Source organism: Myotis davidii, unplaced genomic scaffold, assembly GCF_000327345.1.
Source record: "Myotis davidii unplaced genomic scaffold, ASM32734v1 scaffold187, whole genome shotgun sequence".
In the NCBI taxonomy this organism is placed as follows: domain Eukaryota; kingdom Metazoa; phylum Chordata; class Mammalia; order Chiroptera; family Vespertilionidae; genus Myotis; species Myotis davidii.
This window is the reverse complement of record NW_006383018.1, coordinates 3369887-3383564: the sequence shown is the minus strand read 5'-3', so window position 1 is coordinate 3383564 and position 13678 is coordinate 3369887. Positions and strand designations below refer to the sequence as shown.

General features: G+C 35.2%; 1 protein-coding gene across 1 annotated transcript in view; it reads right to left on the bottom strand.

Moving 5' to 3' along the window:
* The window catches only part of AKAP9 (A-kinase anchoring protein 9), a 110600-nt gene that overhangs the window by 46766 nt on the left and 50156 nt on the right, over positions 1-13678 (bottom strand). The window contains 3 exon segments of the mRNA XM_015558280.1: positions 1374-1586; positions 2390-2552; positions 12115-12347. Of these exon segments, the coding sequence (XP_015413766.1) occupies positions 1374-1586; positions 2390-2552; positions 12115-12347 (609 nt within the window).

The window sequence follows — 13678 nt, the reverse complement described above, 5'->3', positions numbered from 1 at the left end:
TTTATTGTAAGAAAAGGTTTTGTTAAAGAGAAAAATTAGTATGAGACACAACAGCAAAATTAGAGATATGCTAGTTGGTTGAAAGTCCAAGTGTCATCCAATTTTTGGAGTTGTAAATTTAACACCCAAAGATTGGCCATGCAATTGTATAAACACACCTGATCCACGTGCTGCATCGATTGCAGCATCTACTAGTCCTATGAGAATAGAAAAACAAAAAACAAAACAAAAACAAAAAAAAAACACACACAAAATATAATTTACTATTTTCTATTTTCTAAAATAGGATAATATACACACAAAAAGAATTAAAAGTAAAAGGTGAACCACTGAATATTAATGGTAACATTTTGACACATGCCAGTGTTTCTTAATTTTACATATATGAGCCATATACTTTCCATATTAAAAATTCCAACTCTAGCCTTGGCCGCTGTTGCAAAATGGTTAGAGCATTGGCCTGTGTACCAAAGGGTCTCTGGTTTGATTCCCAGTCAAGGGCATGTACCTGGGTTGCAGGTTTGATCCCTGACTCCACTTGGGGTGTGCGTGGGAGGCAACCAATTGATATGTCTCTCTCATGTTGATGTTTCTCCCTCTCAAAAAATCATGAAAAAAATATTCTTGGGTGAAGATTAACAACAACAAAACAAATCCAATCCTTTTGAACAAATTTGAGCAACCAAATTACATATATTACAAAAATGTATGTTGTATTTCTCAACTAGTAAAACTACACACAATTCCAACAGCTTGTGAAATATAAAAGTGAGGATATGATAAAAAGGATTTAAAGTTCCATTGTTACAAAGACTGACATTTATGTTTTTACTATTAAACACACTTTACTTCAAGATGTTACCTACTTTGTTACTGAAAAAAAGATTAAAATTCATACATTCTTTGAACTCCTACTTAGATTAAACTAGATGTCAGTCTATTTTTAACAGCCACTGACCTTTTCAAGCTATTCTCTTGTAGGCCCAAATCCACCCCCACCTGCTCATTACTAATACCAGATCAGTGCTCTTCATTACTTAATCCAAGTATACATTTTTGCTGCCTATCTGCTATTAAAAGAACTGAATCTTACTGAATTTAAAAAATATCCTGCCTCATTATGTGCAGCTTTCTCTTGAAGCAGAGGTTTAAAGAAAAAAGAATTATCTTTTCCTGTTAAAACTTGCCAAAGGAAAAAGAAAAAAAAAAATTCTGATCCCACATATTTGGCTAGTAAGACATTTACCAATAAGGTAGATTTTCTTATAAATTTTTGATCTCTACATAGAGTACGTGAATAATGGCACTGAAAGGGAGGAAAAGCCACCTTGAACTTTTAAGGAATGTTTCATACAAAGTCTAAGAATACATACGCCGTTCGACTGGGCCTGCTTCTGCTTTCATAGCCTCCTTCTGTCTGCACAGCAGTTCTCTTTCTTCCTGGATCTGCTGTTGCTCTGCTTCCAATTCTTGTAACCTGTTACTTGCACATAACAACTCCTGCTCAAGTCGATCTATTATATCAGCTTTTTCTTGAATTTGCCTTTCATAAAGGGTTTTTTCATCTGCATAGCCATCAATGACACCTATAAGATAAAATTAACAGGAAATGGGATTATTACTTATTTCAAATTATACCGTTAGGTTTTATATAAATAAAAGGGGTATACTGCTAGCAAAATTAAACCACTCCAAACTATTAGCAGTCTAGAGTGAATTTGTTGCTGCTGATAGCAACTACAGTATATTCAATGCAGCTTTTTTTCTGGTTAACCATTATACCTAAATATGAAATTCCTCTGAATTTTCTGTGCTAATGTATCACATCATGTGGGTTTAACTTACTTTATTAAACACATATAAATAGATAGGTTCCTGGAAACCTATATATAAATCAGATGCTTATGAACTGAATCACGTTTTAAAATTACTAGAGAAAGTTGATATTTAAGTGATTCTACAAGGCCAACACCCAGCACAGCAGGGTGCAATATAAACAGCCTGGGGCTTTACAGGTTTAAAGCCTGGCATCACCATTTAATGGTGAGTGACCCTGAAAAATCATTAATATCTTAGCTTCCGTTTCCTCATCTTTAAATTACAAGAGTTGTCTTAGGATGGTGGGATTATGTTAACAACCTACCATCACCCATTTCTGTATTTTCTAAAAATTTTTATACATTCTATAATTCTATTAAGTACTTTTTATAATTAAAATATATATAGTTTTAAAAATTGTTTGAAGTAATTTGAAGACAAATTACGTCTCCTTTTTAATGGTCACTATAAATTAGAGTAGGTTACTGGTTTCCAAACCTGGCTTGCATTAAAATCTCTATATTTAGACTAGAAATTTCCCATCCTCAGTTGCCAATGGCAAGTTGCTCACCTTCAGCCTTACTAAGCTCCACAGCCAGCTGCTCTCTGGCCCTGGACTCCTCATGGAGGCGCTCTCGCAGCTCTTCTTGGCACTTAAGGGACTCTGTCGCTTCTCGTTTCTGTCTAAATGACTCACGCATCAACTCTGTCTGTGTAACCCTTGCATGTTCGAGCTAAACGAGAAGGGAAAGTATACATGAAGGAAAACAACTAGTGTTGGTAATACCAATGTCATTCTCCATTAAAGCTTTAAAAAAGAGATTTTAAATAAGAGTAAAGGCATACAATACTTGTTGAACTGTACTCATTTAATATTTTTAGTACATGCTAACATTAGTAGGTGGGATAAACAAGTAGATTAGCTGTGTACAACTTTCAATAAAAGATGTATTCTAGTTTAACAGAAAATTGCTTTTGTAAATAAACCACTTTATATCACAAGATCTGTATTCTATTGTATAAAGAGACATAAAAAGTAAATAAGACATAGGTTCTTTTTGTATTTGATAAATAATTTTATGTAACTATGTGTTCTGATACTTTATTTCTTTTATATTTACATTTATTTATTAATTGTGACTCCTACTGCACACTGTGAGGAACTAATAATATATGATTAAATATAATGATATCCAAGAACAAAATCACAGTGGCAAAACAAAATGAAATTACATTTATAACTCATGTTTTAACTAAAAGCCTTGTTTCTATCCATTTGTGAAACAACTACAAGATTCTATATGGTTATTCTGTTTCTTTTCAAAACCTTAGAACGCAGAGGCATTATCCAAAACACAGTCCCCTTAAAATGCTGTCACTGGCACACAATAACTATGTGCCAAAATTTTTTTTAAGATGACAAGATTACACTCAAGTATTGTACAGACTCAAGGCCAAAGCTCTCAAAAAAAAAGAGAAAGAAAGAAAAAGAGATCACCGTTACCAGCTGCATGAAATTACAAAAAAGCACTTGTCTCTGACTTAGTTTTCTGGGCTACTGACTGCTAATCTATTCTTATTGAAACAACTACATGGGAAAAAAACTGGGCTCAAATTGAATACTTAGTTCTAGATCAGTGGTTCTCAACCTTCCCAGTGCCGCAACTCTTTAATACAGTTCCTCATGTTGTGGTGACCCCCAACCATAAAATTATTTTCGTTGCTACTTCATAACTGTAATGTTGCTACTGTTAGGAATCCTAATGTAAATATCTGATATGCAGGATGTATTTTCATTGTTATAAATTGAACATAATTAAAGCATAGTGATTAATCACAAAAACAATATGGAATTATATATGTGTTTTCCGATGGTCTTAGGCGACCCCTGTGAAAGGGTCGTTCGACCCCCAAAGGGGTCGCAACCCACAGGTTGAGAACCGCTGTTCTAGATGATTAACACTATTAAATTTTTTTTTAAAGCAATGACCACATGCATTAGTAACAGGCTCACAACAATGTCATAAGAATTTGTAAATTTATATATAAAGTACTAAGTATATTAAAAATATTACCATGTCTTAAGCTTAAGATAGGAATCAAATGTAGTGGTTTCTGATTTATAGTTAGGTATCAATAATGTATTCTAAATTATAATATTTAAGAATATTTTTATTTTTAAAGACATCTACCTGGTCTTCACATCTGAGTGGTATTTTCCATAGCAAATAGATTTTAGAGTTACTAAATAAAACTTTTTATTGTCACTCTAAATCAATTTCTAAAATATCTTGTATGCAATCATTCAATTTAAGACTCATAATGAAAAAAAGCATACATTTTAAATAAAATATTTCCTAAAATATATATAATATGTTGCTACCTCAACAAAGATAAAATTATATGTTTTTACTTTAGACTGATAAGAGTACTTTCCTTTAAATGTGGATAACTAATATGCATTAATTTTTATTAATATTAATTTTTATTATAAAGAAACATAGTGATAAGGTATGAACTATTTTTTATATAACTACTCTCCCTGAATTTTTAGCCACAGCAAATATTTAAAAAATATATCAATTATTTCTACATGTACATATGTTTCCTGAAAATATTAACTGGTTCCCTGGTAAATACATGAAATCACTAAAAGAGTTCAAAGCTCTTACTAAAAAGAATATGAGTCTTTTTCCTTTTTCAAATTTACTGTACAAATGCAACAGAGTACTTGCAACAAAATACTTACTTTTAGGTAAGAAATTAAGTAAGTCTTTGCTTCTATATTCTACTCCTTGACAGGATCTAAGCCAGTCTTAAAGTGCACTTAACTGTTTGCCATAATACCATAAGAAATAACAAAAATGTTGGAAGAATCAAATACAGTAAATTTGGCCAACAAATTTCATTATCATGCAGATGGCACCTGCATTTTGTTGGAATAAGAGATTCCCTTCAAATGTTCACCTAGATACTTTATACTTAAAAAAACCCTCTTCTATCCAGTTGAGGTATTATTTATCCCTAATACCTATGTAATACCTAGTACTTACTAAATATGAAATTTCATAATCAATATTTTCAAATAATTTAAGAAACCTATCATTACATTGAAATATGTATAAAGCATCAGTAAATATTCTGTCACTTTAATATAAAAGTTTCAGGGTCGGTAACAAAACTGTTCTGAAAACCATCTGGCTTGTTAAATATTAGCTAGTATATTATAGTTAGTCATTAAAGCCATAAAAAGTGCTGAGTAACCAGTAGCTACACTGAATAACTTGTAGTGAATCATTCACAACATATTTAAATCAAGTGAACCTGAAATACCAACCTATGTTAAATAGGTGTATCCTGAACAATGTTTATAAAAATATTTTTCACTTGAAAAGCAAAAAAAAAAGGTTTTTCCTCACAGGATTAGTAGGCATATGAAAACACTGAAAATAAAGTTTCTTAGAAAGTTAGAAAAAAAATTTAAATTAGAATTCAGGTCTCCTTTTTCCTTGTCTGAAACTATGGCCAATATGCCATATGCTTGTTAAACATTTCCTAATTGGCTCCATAACAATTCACTTAGCTACTTTAGGTTTCACAATGCCCATTTCCTCAAATGGTTCCATTTTTACATCATAAATATATAAAAGCAAGATTCTTCAGGACAAGCCAAGATCTTTGAAAATAGCTTGTCTGACCCGGGAAAACTGTAATATTATCTCATTCTCCTTTCATAGATAAAAAATGTAGTCAAGTTGGTTTCTCAGATCAAATTTAGCCCTTCAATACATCCAGGATGAGTAAGAGATAGTAACACACCAAATAACAAAACAAGATTCTATTCCATTTATCCTTACTAAAAGCATTTAAACTTCATTTCTCACTGTACATTTTTTTAAAAAAACTAAATGTATTTAAACAAAGTATAAACTAAAAATAAAAGTATAAAAAATTAAATATTTTATACTTACTGAATAAGGAGGGGTAGGCAGTGAAATTTTAGAAATAAGCTTTAATATGTGCCCATTTCTTTTATGAATAAAATGAAAAATAGAAGTATTAATAATTACTGAGTTATTTTCATCCAAATGTTCACATAGAGGAAATGGATGTGGTAAAGGCACACGAGATTCAACCTCATAAATGTCTTCATCTTGTTCTTCCAACCATGAGCCACTGAGTTTGACAGTTGCCAAATAGGTCCTGTAAGAATCCATTCTAGGAGATGCAGCTGCCAATGTTCCTTATTTATCAGTTTTCCATTACATTAAAAATTCTTTTTAAGTTTATCAAGACATACCATAGCAGTATAAAAATTTCTTTTTAGCACTATCCAATAAACATTATAAAGCTAATTCATAAAAAGCTGAACAAAAAAAGAAAAACCCCACAAACCTAAAAAAACACCTAGGTCTTTCAGTCAACAACAAAACGAAACAAAAATAAAAGCAAGCAAACAACTTTTAGACTAGATTAACTAAATCCTTGAAGAATGAAAGAATAAAAATATAAATATCAAACTGGCTGAGCAATAAAACTGCTTTCAGTATCAAATATGTCTATGAAATAAATAACCCTTCCAAGCCGGTCCTGGCAGGGAAGGTCAAGTTTTAAATCTCCATAGTAGCAGTCTTGAGAAATGTAGTTGCAACATTATCTCCCTTGTTCTTGTTGCTTCACTCAATTCAAAAGTAAAACCTCTTCTGCCTGAGCTATTCAAATAGCCTTTCACGCTGCGCCAAAGGATTCTAGTCAGTGTCCCCTGAGGAAAAGGTCAGAACAGAGGGTGTGGTTTAGTGTCTTTACCTATAGGTACTCTGACAGGTGGAATGTGAATTACTACGCCCACAAAAAGGCCTGCCTAACAGGATTCAAGTTCCATGTAAGAGCTTTGAAAAGGGTATTTAGATAAGGTATAATGCTTCTGAGATAAGCTAGTGTTTTTCCATCCCATTAAAATTTTTGTTTAATTTAAAAATGTGAAACCACATTACCAATGAGTTCTGCAACTAAATGAAATAATCATAATTATTTCTGGAAAACTAAGTACTTCTTTTGGATATTTTCTTAGAAATAACACTCATTCTTTCAAGCAGTTACTAGAATACAGGGTGGGGTAAAGCAGGTTTACAGTGTGAGTACACAGAGTTTATCCTTGTATTGTTATTTATTAATTATTGTATTATTTTCCTTACAAACAACAATAATCCTATTTTTGTCCCACCCCTGTATAAATAGTCGAGTTATGACCTATTTCCACAATGAATTATTTATAGAGTGAATATTAACAGAAAAACACACACCTCTTTTGAAAAGCTACATAGTTGGTAATTATATCACATAAGATACACTGCACTCTTAACTAAAACTTAAAAGCACAAGTTGTACATAATAGCCTTCTTGTAGCTCAAAAAAAACCTGGGCAATAGTGAATAAACCAGCTACTCAAAGTTTTAAAAGATGAGCAACTTACTTTTCAATTAAAAGATCCTCAAAAGTGAGAGTTGTTTTTAAATAAATGAAAAAACTTTTATTGTGGTGCCTTTTCTCTATCTAGTAACTAAATATCCTAAACCCATAAAACTTATCTTTAATGGAAAACCCCATATTAAAGCAAGGCGGTATTATTAACAAAAATCCATCTTATAGCTGTTTTCACCACACAAAATTGTTAGAGGGGCCAATACCCAAGGCTAATAATTAGGGCAGAGAAAATGAGGTTTTCTACAGAAAGCCCAGACTCTACAGGGAGATGGTTTGTGGCAAGGAAGGGGCAGCTGCCTCTTACAATTCTGAATTAATGACAAATTTCTTATGTGAACCCTCCAGTTAGTTGTCTGAACATCTGTACAAGATGTAGACCTAATCCTACCACTGATGCAGCTAAATGTGACATTACTGGGATTCAGCAGAAAAAAATCATCAGTATTATGGCCACTCAGCTTTATGAACTGGGGGGACTCATGCTTAGCATGTGAAATACCTCTCAAAATACTCTTTCTTGGCTCCCTTTCCAAATTACAGTTTATTTGGATGCTCTGGTGTCCAATTTATCTTATTTGGAGCAAAAACAAAGTGCTGAAAGTAAGAAGTATCCCTTTATAAATAGAAACATTTAGGTCAAGATAAGAACTAACTACAAAGGAAAGGGAGAAAACACCAGGGAGGAAAACAAGACTCAAGAAAGTAGTAGATTAAGATTCAGAATGGGGCAACAGCCCTCGTAACGACAGTATGTTAACTGACAGCATATATATATTCACGTTCAGAAAGGTGATCCGGAATTAAAATAATTCAAATCATAGTCCCCCAATCCAATTTTGAAAGCATGTAAAACTTGTTTCCATCCATGTAAACACACACACACACGCACACATTTATGTGTAAGTGGTATCTCTTTGTAACTAAGAATAAAGGTCAAGGTTAAGAAAATAACCACCAAAAAACACAGTAGAATTAGGGGGGAAAAGACTCAAAACAGCAGTTAAGATGATTTAGGAGAGGGGCAAATAGCTCTCCTAACAACAGTATATAAACTGTGATAGATTATAACTAATATTCAAAAAGAATACTCTGAATTAGAATAATTCAAGATATATATGTGTGGGTGTATTTAATTTTAGAAAGCACATAAGACACTTTGAAATAAAAAAGTTAAAATGACTTCAATTATTTAGGACACCCTTTTAATTATCCAGACTAGTTCATTATCTCCAGGTTTCAGATAATCAAGATTTTAATGTATATTTGAAGACTTAATCTGTGGTACAGTTATGTTTCCCAAACTAACTAGTTTGTACAAACTAGGTTATTTGTACAACCTCAAGCTATTTAACTTTTTCCTCCAGAACTATTTCCATCAAATTGTAAAATATTTCTGTTGTTCTCCTTTGGATTCTTATTTACTTATTTCTCTAATGATAATGAATACTGGATACAATACCCCAACTAATGCTTACAATAGCACATTGGGGACAATGCTAATGGCAAAATGTTTCAACAAAAAAATGACAAAACAAAATCCTAACTTGTACTACTGCTTCATCCTCAGGAAAAGTCTCTTTTTTTGAGAAAATATAGAAACTTGAAGTTTAGGAGACACCATTCTTAAAAATGATAATAAATTGAAGAGAGTTGCCTACAATAACAATCACTCTGTGAGAGTACATTCTTCATTCATTCATTTCTTCCAAGGACTTAGGAATCTCTTGGTAAATAATCTTCTGTGGCTCTCAATAGTATCTCTGGGTTCTGAAAACTTTGTGAAAGACTATTCCTACAGAACAGACTGATTTCTATTTTCACCTGACCCCAACAATCAAGACTCTGAAGCCACATTCTCAAAGATAATGTTCTACAGAGCCACAGAGAGACTACTGAATGAGGAGTAGGTTAGAGATGTACCTTTCTAAAGGCTTGGGGATAGTCTCTAAGTCCTTTTCTTCACATTATAATGAAAGCTATCATAAATAGGAAACTGCAATGGGCTGAATATAAGCCCAATTTTATAGTAGCCCGTTTGGGAAAAAGAAAAGTTTAATCCATCATAATAAATGTATTATTATATGGATTTGGACATACCACTGGGCAAGTCACTTGTCAAATCAAATACATAAAGTAAACTACTACTACAATAGATATTATGAAATCAGCCTATAAGGCAGATGCCCTGATAGTTAGTAAGAAAATGCTTACTAGTTATTTTATTTTTAATTATTAAAAAAAACATTTTTTACTGATATTTTGGGGGGGGCGGGGTAACATTGGTCAATAATCTGTCATAATGAACATATAGGTTTCAGGTATGGGTTTTTATGTTACAAGATCTATATATTGCACTGTGTGCACACCACCCAAAGTCAAATCTCCTGTCACCATATATTAGAGAGAGGAAGGGAAAGGGAGAGAGGGAGAGAGGGAGAGAGACAAGAGCGAGAAAAACATTGATTGGTTGTCTCACTCATGTGCTCCAAACTGGGGATCAAACCTGCAACCTGGGTATGTGCCATGACTAGAAATCAAGCCCGAGACTCTTTGATACAGGGCTGATGCTCCAACTACTGAGCAGCACACCCCAGCCAGGACCCAGTTCAACATTCTAAAAATAAATAAGTGCATTTACTTCATTTTAATAGAAAATAATTGTAAAAATTCTGCATAGAGTAACTTGAGACAACTATCATACATGGTATAAAAATTTTATAGACAGAGAACATTCCAATTTGTTATAAATACCTTGCTTTAAAAATTTCTATAAAAACTAGAAGCCCAGTGCACGAAATTGCACAGCCCCACCCACCCACTCGCCCTGGCTGTGCTCACAGCCCCACACACCCGCACACACAGCCCTGCCGACCTGCACGTGCCTCGCTACGCTCACAGCCCCCCCCACCCGTGCCGGTCTTTGGTCATTACGGCGTTAGGGCCACAGTCCTTTTATAATATTGATATCATTTTAATGTAGAAACTGTCCTACACTCTAATTTCCTAACAAGAGATAGTCTGAAAAGTGAAGTAATCGATTCATATTTGTGAAAAGGATGTGAAAATCATGTAAAGAAATTGTAGGTCTGATTTGTTCATATTATAATAGTAATGTTATGACATACTAGAGCATATAGTTTATTTTTGGGATAATATATACTATTCCTTCAAATGAATTATATATATTATACTGGAATATTTCATATAATGGTGAAGTTAAAACCTCTTTTGGTATAAAAAAAGTAACATGTAAGAGTCTAGAAAATCTGAAAATTAAAACAAGATTCAATTTTAGACCTAGAATAATCTGTCAGCACATGATATTTTATCACCTAAAAAGAAGACTATTGATACCAGTGTTGGTTGTCACAAAGACAACCAATTATTATTATTGTTAAAGTTTTAAATCTACTTTAGAGAGGGAGGAAGGGAGAGAGACAGACATGGATGTGAGAGAAACATTGATCGGTTGCCTCCCACATGCACCCTGATTGGAGATCAAACCCGCAATCTACACATGTACCCTGACTAGGAATGGAACCACTGACTTTTTGGTGAATGGGACAATGCTCAAAGAACTGAGCAACACTGGCCAGGGCAAGATAACCAATTATTAACAGGGAGCCTAACTAAATTTCTGGAACTGTACAGAGAAATCATTTAGTTGTTCCTTGGCTTAAAAGAAAACTTATTATAAACTCAGTATATATCCTAATAATAGACAAACATGGTAATTAACTGTAACTTCACTACCCTTCCCATTGGCTAATCAGGGCAATATGCAAATTAACTGCTAACTAAGATGGTGGTTAACCGCCAACAAAGATTGTGGGTAATTTGCATACTCGCAATGATGGGAGGCGAGAGGGGAAGGATGGAAAACAGTGATCAGAAACCCAGGTGCAGGCAAGAGCCAGGGAGCAGGGCAAAGGTAGGCCCTGGAGGCGACCTTTGCCCTGCCACCAGCGGGTAATCGGAGAAGCCTGGGGGGTGGGGCAGGGAAGCAGACACAGACAGAGACGGAGACAGCAGAAGCCGGGTGCAGGGGCGATTGCAGAAGCTGGGTGCGGGTCAGGGAAGCGTCCGCCGCCAGTGTCCCCCGGCCGCGGCTTTCCTGCCCCACACCCAGCTTCTGCGATCGGTGACCACAGAAACCGGGTGCAAGGGCAGGGAAGCAGCTGCCCCCAGTGTATCCGGCCGCTGCTTCCCTGACCCACATCCGGCTCCTGCAATCGGTGACTGCAGAAGCCGGGTTTGGGTCAGGGAAGAAGCCGCCGCCAGCATCCTCAGCCTCGGCTTCCCTGCCCCGCACCCGGCTTCTGCAATCGGTGACACCTATTTTTGCATGCCTGTGCTGCAACCCAGCTCCACTTTTCATCAGAAGGATATGGAACAGAGAAAGCAGTGTTAAGAGCTTACATTTTTAACCTGGTAAGGTTGGTACTTAAACATATAAATGGAAAACTAGAGTCCTTAAGGTAACAAAGGCTACAAAGGACATGGACAGCGCATGACCAATTATATCCAGCAATCCATATGGGGACTGAAAACTTTGCAATGATGACAATTAGTGAAGATATGAATCAACTAAAATAGTTGACAGGGACAATTATTCCATCTCTGAAAATATCTACATCAAATCTGTTTAAATAGATTTCCATCTGCATAATATAACACATTCTGACAAGACCACCACCACCACCAATGTGGTCAGTGTTGTGCTGATAAATGTTTAATAACTGAGGGATCCCCCCCCCTCAAGTGCACAAATTTTGTGCACCAGGCTACTAGTTAGTAATATAAGGAGGTTACCTGACTACTGGTTTCACTTATGGCTTCCAGGAGTTTTTCAACTGCTGCTTGTAGTCGAGAGCTAATATTTAGCATAAGTTCTTCATTTTCAGGATCTATTTCAGTTCCAGCAAAACCACTCCTCATGAGCCGTTGTGATAGCTCTGTTCCTTCTTCAGTTACTTTTGACCACATGCTACTGTCATTTCTTGGCATATCACCTCCAGAATAAGATGGTATAGACTCATCTGTAACTAGAGCAATATTTTAAAGGCATAAATAAATTATAATTAAAAATTATAACAAGTTTACAAAATAAAATAAACACGACATCATTGAAACTACGAAGGTCTTTTAACAACAATGCAACAAAATAAAGTAGACTAATACAGAATATTATTTGATAACCAAATAGGTAAAAATGAGAAAGTTATTGTTATGCTAATAGGGTTTTGCAGAAATTAGTATTTGGGTTATTTAGCACATTTTTCTTTGATAAAAACTTTTAAAACAACCTCCAACAGATATTTACTAACTGCTTACCATGCAGGGTTTACTAAGTAATGGAGATATAAAGTGATGGCAGCTGGATCCATCCTCAAGGAGTTTACATACAGTATAAGAAGAAAATAAAAACATATACACCCACATGAAAACCAAAACATTGTACAATAAGTTGTTTCAGATGGATGGAAGGACAGAGTGCTTGATTTGGTCTGCAGCAGACCCTTTGATTTCTGAGCACACTGAGCAGCATCACCTACTCCAGCTGGGCCATAAAAGGGACCGAGATCTTTTTGCAGCTTGCTACTTTTATAAGCAATATACTTACCGGGAAGAGACTAGACTAATGAGCAGTTCTAATTTAAACATGGACTTATGCATATACATTATTCTTATTTCTTTTTTTAAAATATATTTTATTGATTTTTTACAGAGAAGAAGAGAGAGGGATAGAGAGTTAGAAACATCAATGAGAGAGAAACATCGATCAGCTGCCTCCTGCACGCCCCCCAGTAGGGATGTGCCCGCAACCAAGGTATATGCCCTTGACCAGAATCGAACCTGGGACCCTTTAGTCTGCAGGCCGACGCTCTATCCACTGAGCCAAACCGGTTCGGCTATTCTTATTTCTTATGTAAAGAAAATTGAGTTTACTTGGGCAGAAGATAAGCTTTGGAAGTATTTAAACTAAAATAAAAGCATAGATTATCCATCACTGCCATGGAATACAGTACTAAATGTAGCAACAATAATACAACTCAACAATGAAATTTCCTGAAGAGGAATCACCTATTTATTATACACCAGAGGCCCAGTGCACAGATTTATGCACTGGTGGGGTCCCGCAGCCTGGCCTGCACCCTCTCACAATCTGGGACCCCTTGGGGGATGTCAGACTGCTGCTTTTGGCCCAATCCCTGCAGGCCAGACCGAGGGACCCCACCGGTACACGGACTCATGCACCAAGCCTCTAGCTAGCATGCATATAAGATCTTTGGTTAATCTCTTCCTGCCCTCCGCCTCCCCCTTTCCCTCTGAGATTCTTCAGTCTGTTCCATGTTTCCATGCCTATGCATTGAAG